The sequence below is a fragment of the Miscanthus floridulus genome, chromosome 9, assembly GCF_019320115.1.
Source record: "Miscanthus floridulus cultivar M001 chromosome 9, ASM1932011v1, whole genome shotgun sequence".
NCBI lineage: Eukaryota > Viridiplantae > Streptophyta > Magnoliopsida > Poales > Poaceae > Miscanthus > Miscanthus floridulus.
In genome coordinates, this window is record NC_089588.1 from 107,918,943 (window position 1) to 107,933,465 (window position 14,523).

General features: G+C 44.5%; 1 protein-coding gene across 1 annotated transcript in view; it reads right to left on the minus strand.

The window, feature by feature from the left end:
• Positions 1 to 14,523, minus strand: part of LOC136484079 (putative disease resistance RPP13-like protein 3) — a 37,646-nt gene that overhangs the window by 11,533 nt on the left and 11,590 nt on the right. The window contains exon 2 of the mRNA XM_066481237.1: positions 3,984 to 4,417. Within this exon, the coding sequence (XP_066337334.1) occupies positions 3,984 to 4,328 (345 nt within the window). The 5' untranslated portion in view covers positions 4,329 to 4,417. The remainder of the gene's footprint in view (positions 1 to 3,983; positions 4,418 to 14,523) is intronic.

Below are 14,523 nucleotides of genomic sequence, written 5' to 3' on the forward strand. Positions count from 1 at the left end.
TCCAATTGCGAAGAAGGTTGTGAAAATCCATGATGTTGTATTTGATGAAGATCAAACAATTGAGGATATTATGAAGACAAAGGTGCAGGTTCCTCAGCAAGAGCCATTAGATGGTTTAGACCCAGTTCCTGTAGCTCTAGCTCCACAATAAGCTAAAGGTGATGTTACAGATGATGCACATGATGATGTGCATGGTATAGGTGATGAGAATGCTCCCAACACATGAGTTTGATATTGAAATTGATGATCCGGATCTACAGCCACCAGTACCAGAAGATCCACCAACAATTCCACTCAGAAGATCTAGTAGGGATTGAGTTCCTTCCACCAGGTATCCCTTAGATCAGTATGTGGTGTTACTACTTGATGGTTTAAAACAAGAGTGTTTTGCAGATGCAATGGAAGATTAGTACAAGGAGTGGATGAAAGCTATGCAAGAAGAGACGGATTCCGTGCATAAGAATCAGACATATGAGTTGGTGAAGTTTCTCAAGGGCTAGAAAGCTTTGAAAAACAAGTGGGTCTATAGAATCAAGCAAGAAGAGTACACTCCACATCCAAGGTTCAAGGCCAGGCTTGTTGTGAAAGGATTTGGCCAGAGAAAAGATGTTGAATTTGATGAGATCTTTTCTTCGGTGGTAAAGATGACATCAATCCGAGTGATCTTTGGCTTGGCAACTAGTCTAAACTTCGAGATTGAACAAATGGATGTGAAGACCTTTGTCCATGGTGATTTGTAGGATGAGATCTACATGGAGCAGTCTCAGGGGTTTCTTGTGAAAAGCAAAGATGACTATTGTGTGTAGTTTGAAAACAAGTCTCTATGGCTTGAAATAAGCACCAAAACAATGGTATTTGAAGTTTGATTCAGTTATGGGGGAGCAAGAGGCTACAAAAGGAGTAGCTTAGACCATTGTGTGTTCATGAAGAGGTTCCTAGGTGATGATTTTATCATCTTGTTACTCTATGTTGACGATATGTTGATTCTTGGCAAGAATGTCTCTATAGTTGCAGAGCTAAAGAAAGAGTTGAGCAAGTCCTTTACTATGAGGGACTTGGGGCCTGTGAAGCAAATTCTTTAGATGAGAATTGAGAGTGGCAGAAGCTCCAACAAGTTGTACTTGTCTCAAGAGAAGTATACTGAGAAAGTACTTTGTAGATTCAGGATGGACAATGCAAACACTGTGAGCTGTCCACTTGTAGCTCATTTCAAGTTAAGCACCAAGCAATTCCCTTCTACTGATGAAATGAAGAAGGAAATGTAGCACGTTCCTATGCCTTAGCAGTTGGAATCCTAATGTATGCTATGGTGTGTACAAGGCCTGACATTGCTTATAAGGATAGTACTCTGATCAAATTTATGTCCAAACCAGGAGACCACATTGGGAAGCCGTGAAGTGGATTTTGAGGTACCTCTGGGGCAGTACTAATTTGAAACTTTGTTTTGGAAAATGTGATCCTATATTGGTTGCATACACAAATGCAGATACGGCTAGGGATGTGGATAGTAGGAAATCTATTTAGGGTATTGATCACCTATGCAGGGGGAGTTGTGTCATGGCAAAGGAAGTTAATGAAATGTGTTGCATTGTCCACAGCTGAAGCTAAATTCATTGCAGCGACAGAGGCAAGCAAAGATCTATTATGGCTGAAAAAGTTTGTTAGTGAACTTGGGTTGATCAAGACAAATATGTGTTGTTTTGTGACAACCAAAGTGCTATTCACTTAAAAATGCAAGTTTTCACTCAAGGTCAATACATATTGATGTTCATTATCATTGGATTTGGGATATGTTGAATTCTATGCAAATGCAGATTGAGAAAGTCCATACCAATGACCACAGTGCAGATACGTTGACTAAGGTGATTACAAGAGAAAAGCTTGAGATATGTTGCAGGCTCACTGGCATGACTGTCGAAAGGCAGTGAGACCCTCCATGATGTTGAGAGGGCGAGTTTGTTGGGCTATCCCTCCACATGGAGGAGGCATTTGAGCTTAGCGAAATAGCCGACAAGCCTAGTGTTCGTGCATCGTTGATTTGGTGTCTAAATCAACGGTTGATATTGCTTATTAAGAAGGATAGAAAGCAAACCCTAGCCTCCAATGCCTCTTGAGCTGCTGCTACTGTTGTGGAAGAGGGAGGTGAGAGCAGAGCACGCACACACAACGTGAGAAGAGAGGAAGAAGAAGGAGAAGGGGAAATCTGTGTAGATTGGCGTGGCTCTGAATTGGTCATCTTCAAGCCGGTGATTGGAGGCTAAACATGGTTTGATTGGCAACAAACTTGATGAGCTCGTTCCTCACTTAGAGTACTTTGATCTGTCAAGTTGGTTTGAGGATTGGTTAATAAGTAGATCACCATATTTGAGAGGGGTTTTGTCAGTTCGGGTTACTGTAATTTCAGGATAGAGCAGTTTTTGTAGATGGTTTACTTGGGTAGTGCAACTGATTGAGCTAAAATTTGCTTAGTAGTTAGGAGACTCTTGGATCTACATGCTTACCAAAATTCGTGCACAGCAGAGCTGTAGTTTGTAAGATATGAACTGATTACCTAGGGAGACATAATCTATAAATTCTCTGTTTGGCTTCTATCATCTTGTTAGAAGGTTGTTGTTGTAGTTGATGCTAAGTTTGTAACTTGATGAATGCGTTGCTGCGTGTGTAATCCTCTAGATGCTTTAGAGAAAACTCCTTAGTAGAAGCTTGGAGTGGACCGATTGGTCCCGTGGATTTTACTGCTAACCTTGAGGGGGTTTTCCATATAAATCACTGTGTCTATTGTGCATGTGACTGTGAATTCCATTGCTGATCTGATGGTATCACAAGATGAGGGATTAATTATGCACTCTTTTCGCCCTTCTATCCCAACACAACTATCTCTGGAAAATCTTGGGGACTACAAGAATCGTTTGTCTAGTACTGCCCTACTACTTAGCGGTCATTGCTAGAATTCTTTTGGAACCTTGGTTTTGAAATTTTAAGTTGTTGTTTGTTTGTTAGGACCATTGAAAAATTATTGCACAAATGAAAATAGTTTTGTCAAGATGAACATGAATGATGCATTCTATATACATGTTTACATTTGAACTCAAAGAAAGAAAAATGAGCTTGTATTTTACAGATACCCTGATGTAAACTTAAGAAATACTCCCTTCGTCCTGTAATATAGGCCCCAGAAAACCTTATATTTTGGTACAAACAAGAATAAGAAAACATAGATTGAACAGATAATGTAGCTGTTGTGTCTTATTAAATGGCACGGAGTAGCGACCTGCTTCCCTCTCTCGCTAGTTCTACGTTAAAAATAAAAAATAGTGTATTACTTGTGTTTCATAAAAAAATATATTAACACAAAATAGTAGTAGTTTAAATTGTATTTGGTGACCGTGCTTATGGCTAAGCCATCACTATACATACATATATGTGATGTGACTTGAGAGAGTACATGTATTCCGAGGCACAGATCTCAAAATACAAAATCCAAAACAATCAAGCACTACTCATGTATTAGTGCCGTAGAGCTCCGTCTAATTCTAATTCGCTATAGGAATTAATTCTCTTAGAGAAATGATTCTGTGACTGAAGATGATTCTCTTTGATTTTTTTAAGTATAAACTCTCAAAATTACGATGGAGAATAACTTTATAGAATCAGAAGAAGCTACTCTTTTTTCAGTTTCTAACCTCGTTCATTTCAGAGAATCACTTCATATAAAATTATTTCGCTTTGAAAAACTGTTTGGTAAAGCCCTGCTAGATTCAGCAGAGAATCAGCTCCTCCAAACAGGGCCAGCCAGGCTTATTCAGATGGACTATCTGTTCCTACCAAAATTAATTACAATTTATTAAATTTTAGCAATTATATTAAGAAGTAATTAAAATCCCCAATAACTAGATGCGCTCAATCGAATAAAAAAAAGAAAAAAAGTAACTAGTAGACAGAATAGTTAGTTTTACTAATTGAGAATGAGAAGAAAACGCTACCTGCATGGCGAGACCATGGAGCAGTTTGACTGCGGAGCCGTACCAGCAGGTGAGGCCTAAGGACTTTGCCCTGACCTGGAACGCCTCCACCTTGAGCTGGAACTCGTCGACGGCGTCCTCTACGTCGAAGGTCACCGCCCTGGCCTCCCGTGCCCACAGCAGCAGCAGCTCAGGAGCGAGGCCATGGCGCCGCTGGTCGGCGCCACGGATCTCCGCTTGCAGGTACACCAGGCCCCGCCGCAGGCCGCGGATCTGGTCGTCGACCTTGAGCAGCGCTGTCACCTCGGCAGACGCCACCTCCTGCAGCTTCGAGAGCACAACACTCACCCCTGCTGCATCCACCATGGCCAGCCGGACGGATGATGCTCTTCTTTTTCACACCGTACCTCTAGCTTCCTTCCTATCTCTGATGGTTATCTAGTACTACTTCTGTTCTGGAAGCAGGTGCAAGCAAGGCTTTGAGTATGTTTATAACCAGCTGGACTGGTATAACTGAATTTATTACGTAGCGCGATTAGGTACACGAAATGACGAAATATATAGAATTTGTGCAGCTTGCACGTCAGGATCCAGCATCATCGCTTGGCACGACACGGAAATTTTGTCGGCCCAGTTGGCCATAGATTATTACCGCGGCAGGTAGAGGCTTTAATTTTTGTAGTATTTTGTACTGTTGGTTGGGAAGAGAAGAATATTCGGAAGACAAACACCATGAAAACATTTAACAAAGTACCATCTCCATTAAAGAAACCTTGACATTATTGTAGTTTTATTTATCCTAATAAGTCAAACTAGAAAGAAACTAGGGAGGGTGGGATTGTTGCGAGTAGCTGATGGATTGTCCAAATAGCTGCGGAAAGAAACTGTCAGTTTCCACTTTTTTATTTTCTATATAATATTTGCGTTGTTGTTGGATTGTCCATATTGCTGCAGAAAGAAACTAGAGCGAGGGCTGGATTAATTGAAGGACTGAGAGTGTGTCCAAAGCTCCAGAGACCGTGTCACAACTCACAACTATTTATAGATGATAGTCTATTGTTTAGTTTTTCCTGCCAATACGCAACAAGCCTTCTGAACATAGTATGATAGTAGGGTAAAGGGTTTCATGGCAACGAAAGATCACAACATGCTGAAAATAATATCGAAAGACATACATCCCGTAAAGTACCATTGTAATAATTGGCTATTTTTTTTAGATAATGGAACACAGTTTCTGTCGGATGATTTAGCTCTGGTTCAGGCCGCGGTAGCACGTAAAACACTAGTACAGTTGGTGCTACTGCTCTTCTGTTCTGGAAGCAGGTGCAAGCAAGGCTTTGAGTATGTTTATAACCAGCTGGACTGGTATAACTGAATTTATTACGTAGCGCGATTAGGTACACGAAATGACGAAATATATAGAATCTGTGCAGCTTGCACGTCAGGATTCAGCATCATCGCTTGGCACGACACGGAAATTTTGTCGGCCCAATTGGCCATAGATTATTACCGCGGCAGGTAGAGGCTTTAATTTTTGTAGTATTTTGTACTGTTGGTTGGGAAGAGAAGAATATTCGGAAGACAAACACCATGAAAACATTTAACAAAGTACCATCTCCATTAAAGAAACCTTGACATTATTGTAGTTTTATTTATCCTAATAAGTCAAACTAGAAAGAAACTAGGGAGGATGGGATTGCTGCGAGCAGCTGATGGATTGTCCAAATAGCTGCGGAAATAAACTGTCAAGCTAAGGCGACCAGTTTCCCCTTTTTTATTTTCTATATAATATTTGCGTTGTTGTTGGATTGTCCATATTGCTGCAGAAAGAAACTAGAGCGAGGGCCGGATTATTGAAGGACTGAAAGTGTGTCCAAAGCTCCAGAGAGGTGTCACAACTCACAACTATTTATAGATGATAGTCTATTGTTTAGTTTTTCCTGCCAATACGAAACAAGCCTTCTGAACATAGTATGATAGTAGGGTAAAGGGTTTCATGGCAACGAAAGATCATGACATTCTGAAAATAATATCGAAAGACATACATCCCGTAACGTACCATTGTAATAATTGACTAATTTTTTAGATAATGGAACACAGTTTCTGTCGGATGATTTAGCTCCGGTAATACCTAACAACGTGATCACGTAAGAGGAATCAGATGGTAGCACACGAGACACATGGATTTATACTGGTTCAGACCGTAAAACCCTAGTACAGTTGGTGCTACTGCTCTTCTGTTCTGGAAGCAGGTGCAAGCAAGGCTTTGAGTATGTTTATAACCAGCTGGACTGGTATAACTGAATTTATTACGTAGCGCAATTAGGTACACGAAATGACGAAATATATAGAATTTGTGCAGCTTGCACGTCAGGATCCAGCATCATCGCTTGGCACGACACGGAAATTTTGTCGGCCCAATTGGCCATAGATTATTACCGCGGCAGGTAGAGGCTTTAATTTTTGTAGTATTTTGTACTGTTGGTTGGGAAGAGAAGAATATTCGGAAGACAAACACCATGAAAACATTTAACAAAGTACCATCTCCATTAAAGAAACCTTGACATTATTGTAGTTTTATTTATCCTAATAAGTCAAACTAGAAAGAAACTAGGGAGGGTGGGATTGTTGCGAGCAGCTGATGGATTGTCCAAATAGCTGCGGAAAGAAACTGTCAAGCTAAGGCGACCAGTTTCCCCTTTTTTATTTTCTATATAATATTTGCGTTGTTGTTGGATTGTCCATATTGCTGCAGAAAGAAACTAGAGCGAGAGCCGGATTGAAGGACTGAAAGTGTGTCCAAAGCTCCAGAGAGGTGTCACAACTCACAACTATTTATAGATGATAGTCTATTGTTTAGTTTTTCCTGCCAATACGCAACAAGCCTTCTGAACATAGTATGATAGTAGGGTAAAGGGTTTCATGGCAACGAAAGATCACGACATTCTGAAAATAATATCGAAAGACATACATCCCGTAAAGTACCATTGTAATAATTGAGTATTTTTTTAGATAATGGAACACAGTTTCTATCGGATGATTTAGCTCCGGCAATACCTAACAACGTGATCACGTAAGAGGAATCAGATGGTAGCACACGAGATACAAGGATTTATACTGGTTCAAGCCGCGGTAGCGCGTAAAACCCTAGTACAGTTGGTGCTACTACTCTGCTTGTATTCGTATGCTTGATTACAGGGGCTGTTGCTCCTAGATACCTAGATGAGGTGGGTTGGATGCTAATGATGATAATGATGGTGTTCTCCTGTCGATCGCGGGATCCCTACCCTCCTTTATATAGGCAGTGGAGTAGGGTTACAACGAGAGCGATTGGCCTATCAGATTGGATTCCTAGTTTGTTACAACAGACCGATTCTATCATTCCCGCGGTTAAGTTGGCGCCGGATATCTTCGATACGTCGTGATCCCCAAGCTGATGGTCTCGTCTAGTCTTCGTGGGCCTCATCCTTGAACGCCCTTTACTTGATCAGGCCAGATATATGGTCGGTGAGGGTACCCCAGGCCCATATATCCGACAGTAGCCCCCTTAGGATTTAATGACTAGCTCGTGGAGCCGTATTATCCTTCGGATACAGCTGATCCCTGTAATCTTCAGATACCGTAGGTCCCAATTAGCACTCCTTGGGTGCCGAGGCCCTTGAATACATCTTGCAGGTTCTCGAGTATCGAGATGAGATCGACCGTTGCGCTCGACGGCAGTTATGCCCTCTCGGGTTCCAAAAGTTACTCGGGTGGAGTCCCTTCAGTTTGAACGCACGAATAGTCACAGCGCGTCATTGAATCCTGTTGAAGATAAGGATCGTGGTGCCTGGGAGCCTGAACCACTCCTTTACTCACAGGACCGACTGCATCCGACTTTAATGTCAACCACCATCCTCCCCACTTCCATCCTCAGGGTGTTTATTTAAGCCAAGGGTAGGGAGGCCGCTGAGTCTCACCCCTCTCCTTTCTAGATCCCTTAGCTTTAGATTGAGTGAGAGAGCGATAGTTTCCTTCATCTGCCATGGTTCATGGCACATCTTGGCGGCTCTGCCGTCACTAGGAGAAGGCTTTCAAGACCGGATTCTGCATCGACTTGCTCATGGCTGTTCTTCTTGGGTGTTAGAGGAAGCTTCGCGAAGATGGGGAGGAACAATACCATCAGTGGCCCAGGACACCGTCGGCGTGGCGTCTGGGCTTGCACATGGTTGGCGCGCACGCGGTCCCTAGGTTAGAATATCTATAGGAAATCCTAGAGGACAAGAGGTGTCCCGCAGCTTCCAACCGCCGATTCATCTCCATGATCTCAACCCGGGATCCCTCGTGCATCGATTCGGCGGCTTCCAACCGCCGATTCGTCTCCGTGCATTCCTCCCCAACATTGAAGAAGGCGGCGCAGGCAGGGCTCCTTGCGGGGCTCCTATTTCTCAGATGTTAGAGGAAGCTTCACAAGGTGGTTCTTCTTGAGACTTCTTCTAGGCGTCGTCCCTACTCGTGGAGAAGATCCAGAGGCGAGGTGAAGGTTTAGATAAGCCTTTCACCAGCTTCTTCACTTCACGAGATGTCCATCCCTGAGTGTGGGGATGAAACCTGCACTCATAGGGTTTTTTGTTATCATAATAGTAGTAGCCATTGATAGATCCTTGTTATCGCGTACCTAGCGAATGCAAAGTGTAATAGGGTTAATCGAAAAGAATGTCTTTTGCTGATTTTGTACACTGTTACCTGCTTCCCAATATGTTCTGGTGATTTTGGAGTTTTTCGTTCAGCCGGACTGTCCTTGCATTTTTTGGGCCCCCACCCGACCTGATGGGTTAGTTTAACCTTGGGTTATGCAAGCACCCGTACTGAAATTATACTGACCAAGCGGTCATTGAGGCTCTTGGAACCAGTGACCCTAATGCCTAGGGATCACTTAGGAAAACAACGAACGCATGAACCTCTAGGGCATTAGCGTATGCTATTCTTCAAGTTAATACCGGGTAGAACTGGTGAGCGTCCGTGTCCTAATGAATAGGAGAGACACGACTAAGCCTGACCATCATGGGCACGTTATAAAACTCTTTTTCCAAATTCTGAAAGCTCGTACTTTGGTTACAACCTTTGGCCAACCAGTTTTCTGGTTTCCCACAAAGGGGCACACATCCACCAAAATAAGGTACTTTGAGCCCGTTCAAACATTCGGGAGATTTGCATAGCACTCGGATGCCAGAGATTTTAGGATCAGCTAGTGACCCTCCCGAATATCCCCCTCACTCTTCAATGGTAGGGTTGGTTTAATGGATCTGGTGTGGGATCCGCCGAGAGCGCCTTACCGGGTTGGTGGGCTACGCTAGGTTTTAGAGAGGTCCAAATGTTGGTCCACCTAGTTTCACCAGCAAGTTTTGTGCCACGGGCCAAGAGTCATCAGGGTTTTTTGGCCAGTTTAGCCGCCTTTATAGGTAGCCGAGGGTGGAGATGCTTCGTCCCTTTGCCACCGCCGACAAAAGCAGTTCTGCTCACTTCTCTGCTTAACTTGACCTAGTAGACGTTGTCACATCTAGATCTCGCCCTCGACAGTCACAGTGATGGCGTCGAGGAAGACCCTATCCAAGAAAACTAAAACCATCAGTTTAGCAAGTGAAGAAAGTATGAGCTTGAAAAGTAGTAAGGGCGAAAAAAATCTCGCCCCCAGTTTTCCGTGGGAGGTGTCGACGACGACGGAGGAGGACATCAAGAGCCTTGTTGTGGGAGGATTCCTGGCCCTGAAAGAGCTCTCGGGGTACTGGTGCACCTTGGGTCAGAACATTCCTGCCCCCGATTTTGGCGAGATCATGGTCTTCGCCGACTTCTTCCGCCGTGGATTCAATGTCACGATACACTAGTTCATTCGGGATCTCCTTTGCTATTATGACGCCCAGGTACATCATTTGACCCTGAACAAGATCGTGCTTCTGGCCATGTTCATCTCTTACTGTGAGGATTTCGCGAGGATCGAACCCCACTGGGCCCTGTTTTGCCGTTGCTTTGATGTTCTTCCCCAATCGGACTGAAAGGTCACTGGTAGCCTCTGGATTAAGGCGGCCGATGAATCTCCCTTTTTCCACATTAACCTCCCCTCCAACGTCCCAAACTGGGTGAAGAAGTGGTTTTATGTCTACGGTTACACTACCCTAGCATTCTCCCACAGACTCCCTCCCCTCTGCCATTAGTAGAGAAAGAGGATCTGTCTGAGCCCGAACTAGATGAGGCATACGGACTTGAGAGTGATCTACAAGACTACCATCGCAAAAGGGGCATCATCGGTCAGGCCTATCTAGCAGCTTTCTTTTAGAGGTGGATCCAACCTCTGAGGCAACATGAGGTTCTGATGTGTGATTCTCCTGATGTCATGAGTCCATCTAGGGACCCCATCGAGGAGATGACCACACTTTAGGTGATCATTGTTACCAACAAAGTGTTGGGCCTAAAATCCCAGCTTATAGGGAAAGATCGTCTAGTGGCACCCTTGAGCGTGAAGCTAGGAAGTAGTGATGACAAGGTGATGCTTTTGCTCTGTCGTTGGACGATGAGTGGTGTGCCCCGGTGATGAGATCACAACATAGGGATATGTCAAGTCCCAGGATAGAAGGTTCCCGATCGAAGGACTCCTTGACTGACACCTTGACTCTGCCCATCGAGAGGTGGACAGGATGACAAGGTATGCAGATGACCTATCGACTATGCTAAGAACCTTGGCTGATGCCATCAAATGCCAAAGGCACCTCGCATGGAGACTGATGAGGACATGACACCCATGCATATGACCATATTTGGCACATGGTATGGAGGGGTAGGAGGCCAGCAAGGGTGTCCAAGTCAAGAAGGAGGCCTGAGGCTAATTCGGTTCGAGTCCCCAAGGTGGAGGCCCAAAGCAACTCAAGTTCGAGTCTGCCTCGGCCTCCAGGACCAGTCTGCCTTAAACAGGTCACCCAGGACGCATCCGGACACCATTTTCGACGATCCACATATGGATGGAAAGCTAATTTGATAAGGAAGCCAATCCAAGTGGTCTCACATTAAAAGATCTTAGGAATCAACGGTAATCGTCGAAATAAGTCAGCATCCAGAATCTGCCAGGGTGCTGCGACACCGTCTTTTGGTCCGTTGGACCGTGTATCGTGTTTGGGCCCATTAGGGGGCGCGTCCAGGGTAGGCGATGACCCTAAGACCTTTATAATCATACGCCACCACCGTCATTAGGTTTTGGGGTTTTGCTTAGATTATTCTGTCAAGAACAGTTTCGGCGTTCATCGGTTTCTGAGACCCCAACTTTGAGAGATTAATCATTCATCTGCAATTTGGTTGTGTTCTTTCTTGTTCTTGCTTGTGTTCTTCATTGCGCAGGTAGGGATTAGCCTTCTTGGCGAGGTTAACCTGGTCCGAGACTCGGTTGATAACCAGAGGAGCTGTGGTGCTAAGATTGCAGGGTTCGATCTTTTGATCTGAAGCTGGACAACGAAGAACACAAGCAAGAACAAGAAAGAACACAACCAAATTGCAGATGAATGATTAATCTCTCAAAGTTGGGGTCTCAGAAACCGATGAACGCCGAAACTGTTCTTGACAGAATAATCTAAGCAAAACCCCAAAACCTAATGACGGCAGTGGCATATGATTATAAAGGTTTTAGGGTCGTCGCCTACCCTGGATGCGCCCCCTAATGGGCCCAAACACGATACACGGTCCAATGGACCAAAAGATGGTGTCGCAGCACCCTGGCAGATTCTGGACGCTGACTTGTTTCGACGATTCCTGTTGATTCCAAAGAGCTTTTGATGTGGGACCACTTGGATTGGCTTCCTTATCAAATTAGCTTTCCATCCATATGTGGATCGTTGAAAACAGAGTCCGGATGCATCAGACTGGTCCTAGAGGCCGAGGCAGACTCGAACTTGAGTTGCTTTGGGCCTCCACCTCGGGGACTCAAACTGAATTAGCCTCAGGCCTCCTTTTTGACTTGGACACCCTTGCTGGCCTCCTACCCCTCCATACCATGTGCCAAACATGGTCATATGCATGGGTGCCATGTCCTCATCAGAGACTCGCTTAGAGCCATCCTAGAGGTAGGACTCATGTCGGGTGTTTCAGCTTCTTGCCCTCGAGTGTCCGACTGGTGGTCGCACCGGGTGGAAGCAATCACAGAAAAATGCCCAGGGCCATATAGTGGACCCAATGGGTCTAGCCCCCAAGTCTTGGGTTGATTTGTTCTAAATGAAGCTAAGACTTATGCTGCCTTTCTCTTGTAGCATATCTAGAAAAGTTCTTCAACAAAATTCGAGTTCATACGGGAGAGGTTCCCTTGGCCGGATGCGGCGGCTAGAGCACAGATAGTCGAACTAGAGAGAGAAGTGGTGACCTTGAAGCGTCATCAGGATGAGACCCAACGTAGAGTTGTTGCTAGGACCTTTTCTCCCATGGTTATTGAGATTTGTTAAACCTCTAAATTATTCAGCTGCTGCTGAGGCGATCGTCGGGTTGTCCCAAGAAAAAGCTTCCCTTCATGCCTCTGGCGTCGCATATTTGGAGGGAGAGGCAGAGATGAGTGTTTGCCTAGGAGGAGATAAAGAAGCTACAGGAGCAGATCCAAGGTATTTCTTCTTTTGCACTTAGTGGATCATGTTACGATTATGCGTGAGTTTTCATCTGATGTGCTGGTTGACAGCGGAATCGGCTAAGGCAAGGCACCTTCAAGATGAGCTCTCTGAGTGCAGATCTGTGTACGCAAGCCTAGAGGCCACAGCTGCTGAAGCTGAATGCATGCATATGGAGGCTCATTTGGCCATGGAGGCGAAGTACATGTCCCAGGTGTCGTCTCTCGAGGACGAGCTTCGGGGTGTAGCCGTGGCGGGATGTGTTGATGGTCCTTAACTCCTATTTTTAACTACCAACTTTCCAATTATATCCACTCAAATGAACGCCAAACTTAGAATTAGGATTTATAACAAACAGATTCCACAAGTTTTGGTGATTCATCATTTATAGAAGGGCATTTGCGGAAACCATGGAAAATACATTCAAAAGACGCAAATGGACAAAGTGTAACATAGACTTATCAAGCACTAAAGGAAAGGCCCACCTACCTAGAGATTCTAGGCCTCAAGTGCAGCCTCGGCCCAGCATGGAACCCACCAGGCGAAGGCGTTGCAGGGAGGCAACGCCAGGGGGTGGCTGCACCCCAAGCTGCTTCAACTGCCTCCGGTCTAGGCATGGGCCCTCGTCTTCACTCCTAAACATTGGTTGTGGGTGATTGGCTGCAAAATAAATGCATAGGAGGGCGGTTTTCTCATTTTATGAGGGGATCAAGGGAATATTCCGAGGATCATCCCCTCCTCTCCATCTATAAAAGAAGGCCACCCCCTTTTCAATGTACAAACACCACAAGGAAGATCTCCACTCCAATTACAAGATGTAGTAGTAGTAGAATAGCTCTAGTTGGGAGTTAGGGAGAGATGCTCAAGTTCTAGAAGAGCCCTCGGAGGTCCGATATAATCTTGTACCGCTCCTTTGTAAGACTCAAGAGCTACTATATTTATCTTCTCTAAATTACTTGAATGTCTTTCATGGTTATCTAGTTCATGCCTTAGGCCCTGTTTGGTTGGGCTTTTGGCTTTGGCTTTTGGCCCCAAAAGCCAAAAGCCCAACCAAAGGGGCTGCTTTTGGAGGGTGCTTTTTCAGAAGCAGCTGCTTTTCCGTAGTTCATTTTTGAAAGCTGGTTTGACCCTGCTTTTGGCTTTTGGCTTTCTGCTTTTCGAAATTGGTGGAATAAAAAGCTTTTCTATAGTTGTTTCAAGAGAGATAAAGATAAAAGGTATATTTTATACTTGTTTAACCAAACAGCTTTCAGCTTTTCTACAGCTCACAGCCCACAGCAGCTTTTCCATAGCTCACAGCCCGCAACAGCTTTTTCCCACAGCCACAGCTCAACCAAACAGAGCCATAGTTGTTTAGCTAAGCTTGGTTAGTATAGTCGTATCACACCTTGGCATGGGATCTCCGCTCGACCGAGTGCTCTAGTTTTTACATGAGATTAGAGTAGTAATTGATAGTATAGACATGCTATCTAGACTATAGGTCACCTGAGTTTGCGCCCAATCCCATGGAATAGTTGTGGTAGCCCAGAGGTGACAGCTCTGTTAGGCCTTTATAATCCACCACATTCGGATTGGTGTTCATAGAGTTTTTGGCAGCCTTCCCCTGACCACATCTTCCCATCCCCCTCGAGGCTCGGAAAGGTACTGCTGCTCCAAAGTGCTATGTTGTGATCGCTATGTTTTACCCATTGCTTAGTTAATCCCTTTGGTTTGCTCTAGAAAAGAACCACAGCAATAGAGAAGTATAAAAGAACCTTGAACTCACCCATTGTCCTCCCAGCTTAGTTTGTCTACTCCTATATCTTACCATGGAGTTCTCCTATGTGTGTCATTTATACAAACTCCTATTTAATCACTTACCCCAACATTAGTCTAGTCGGTATACTAGTTAGTGGTTACATGATGGTTAACTATCAACCTCTTTAACCATTGCTTCCCTGTGGATAAAT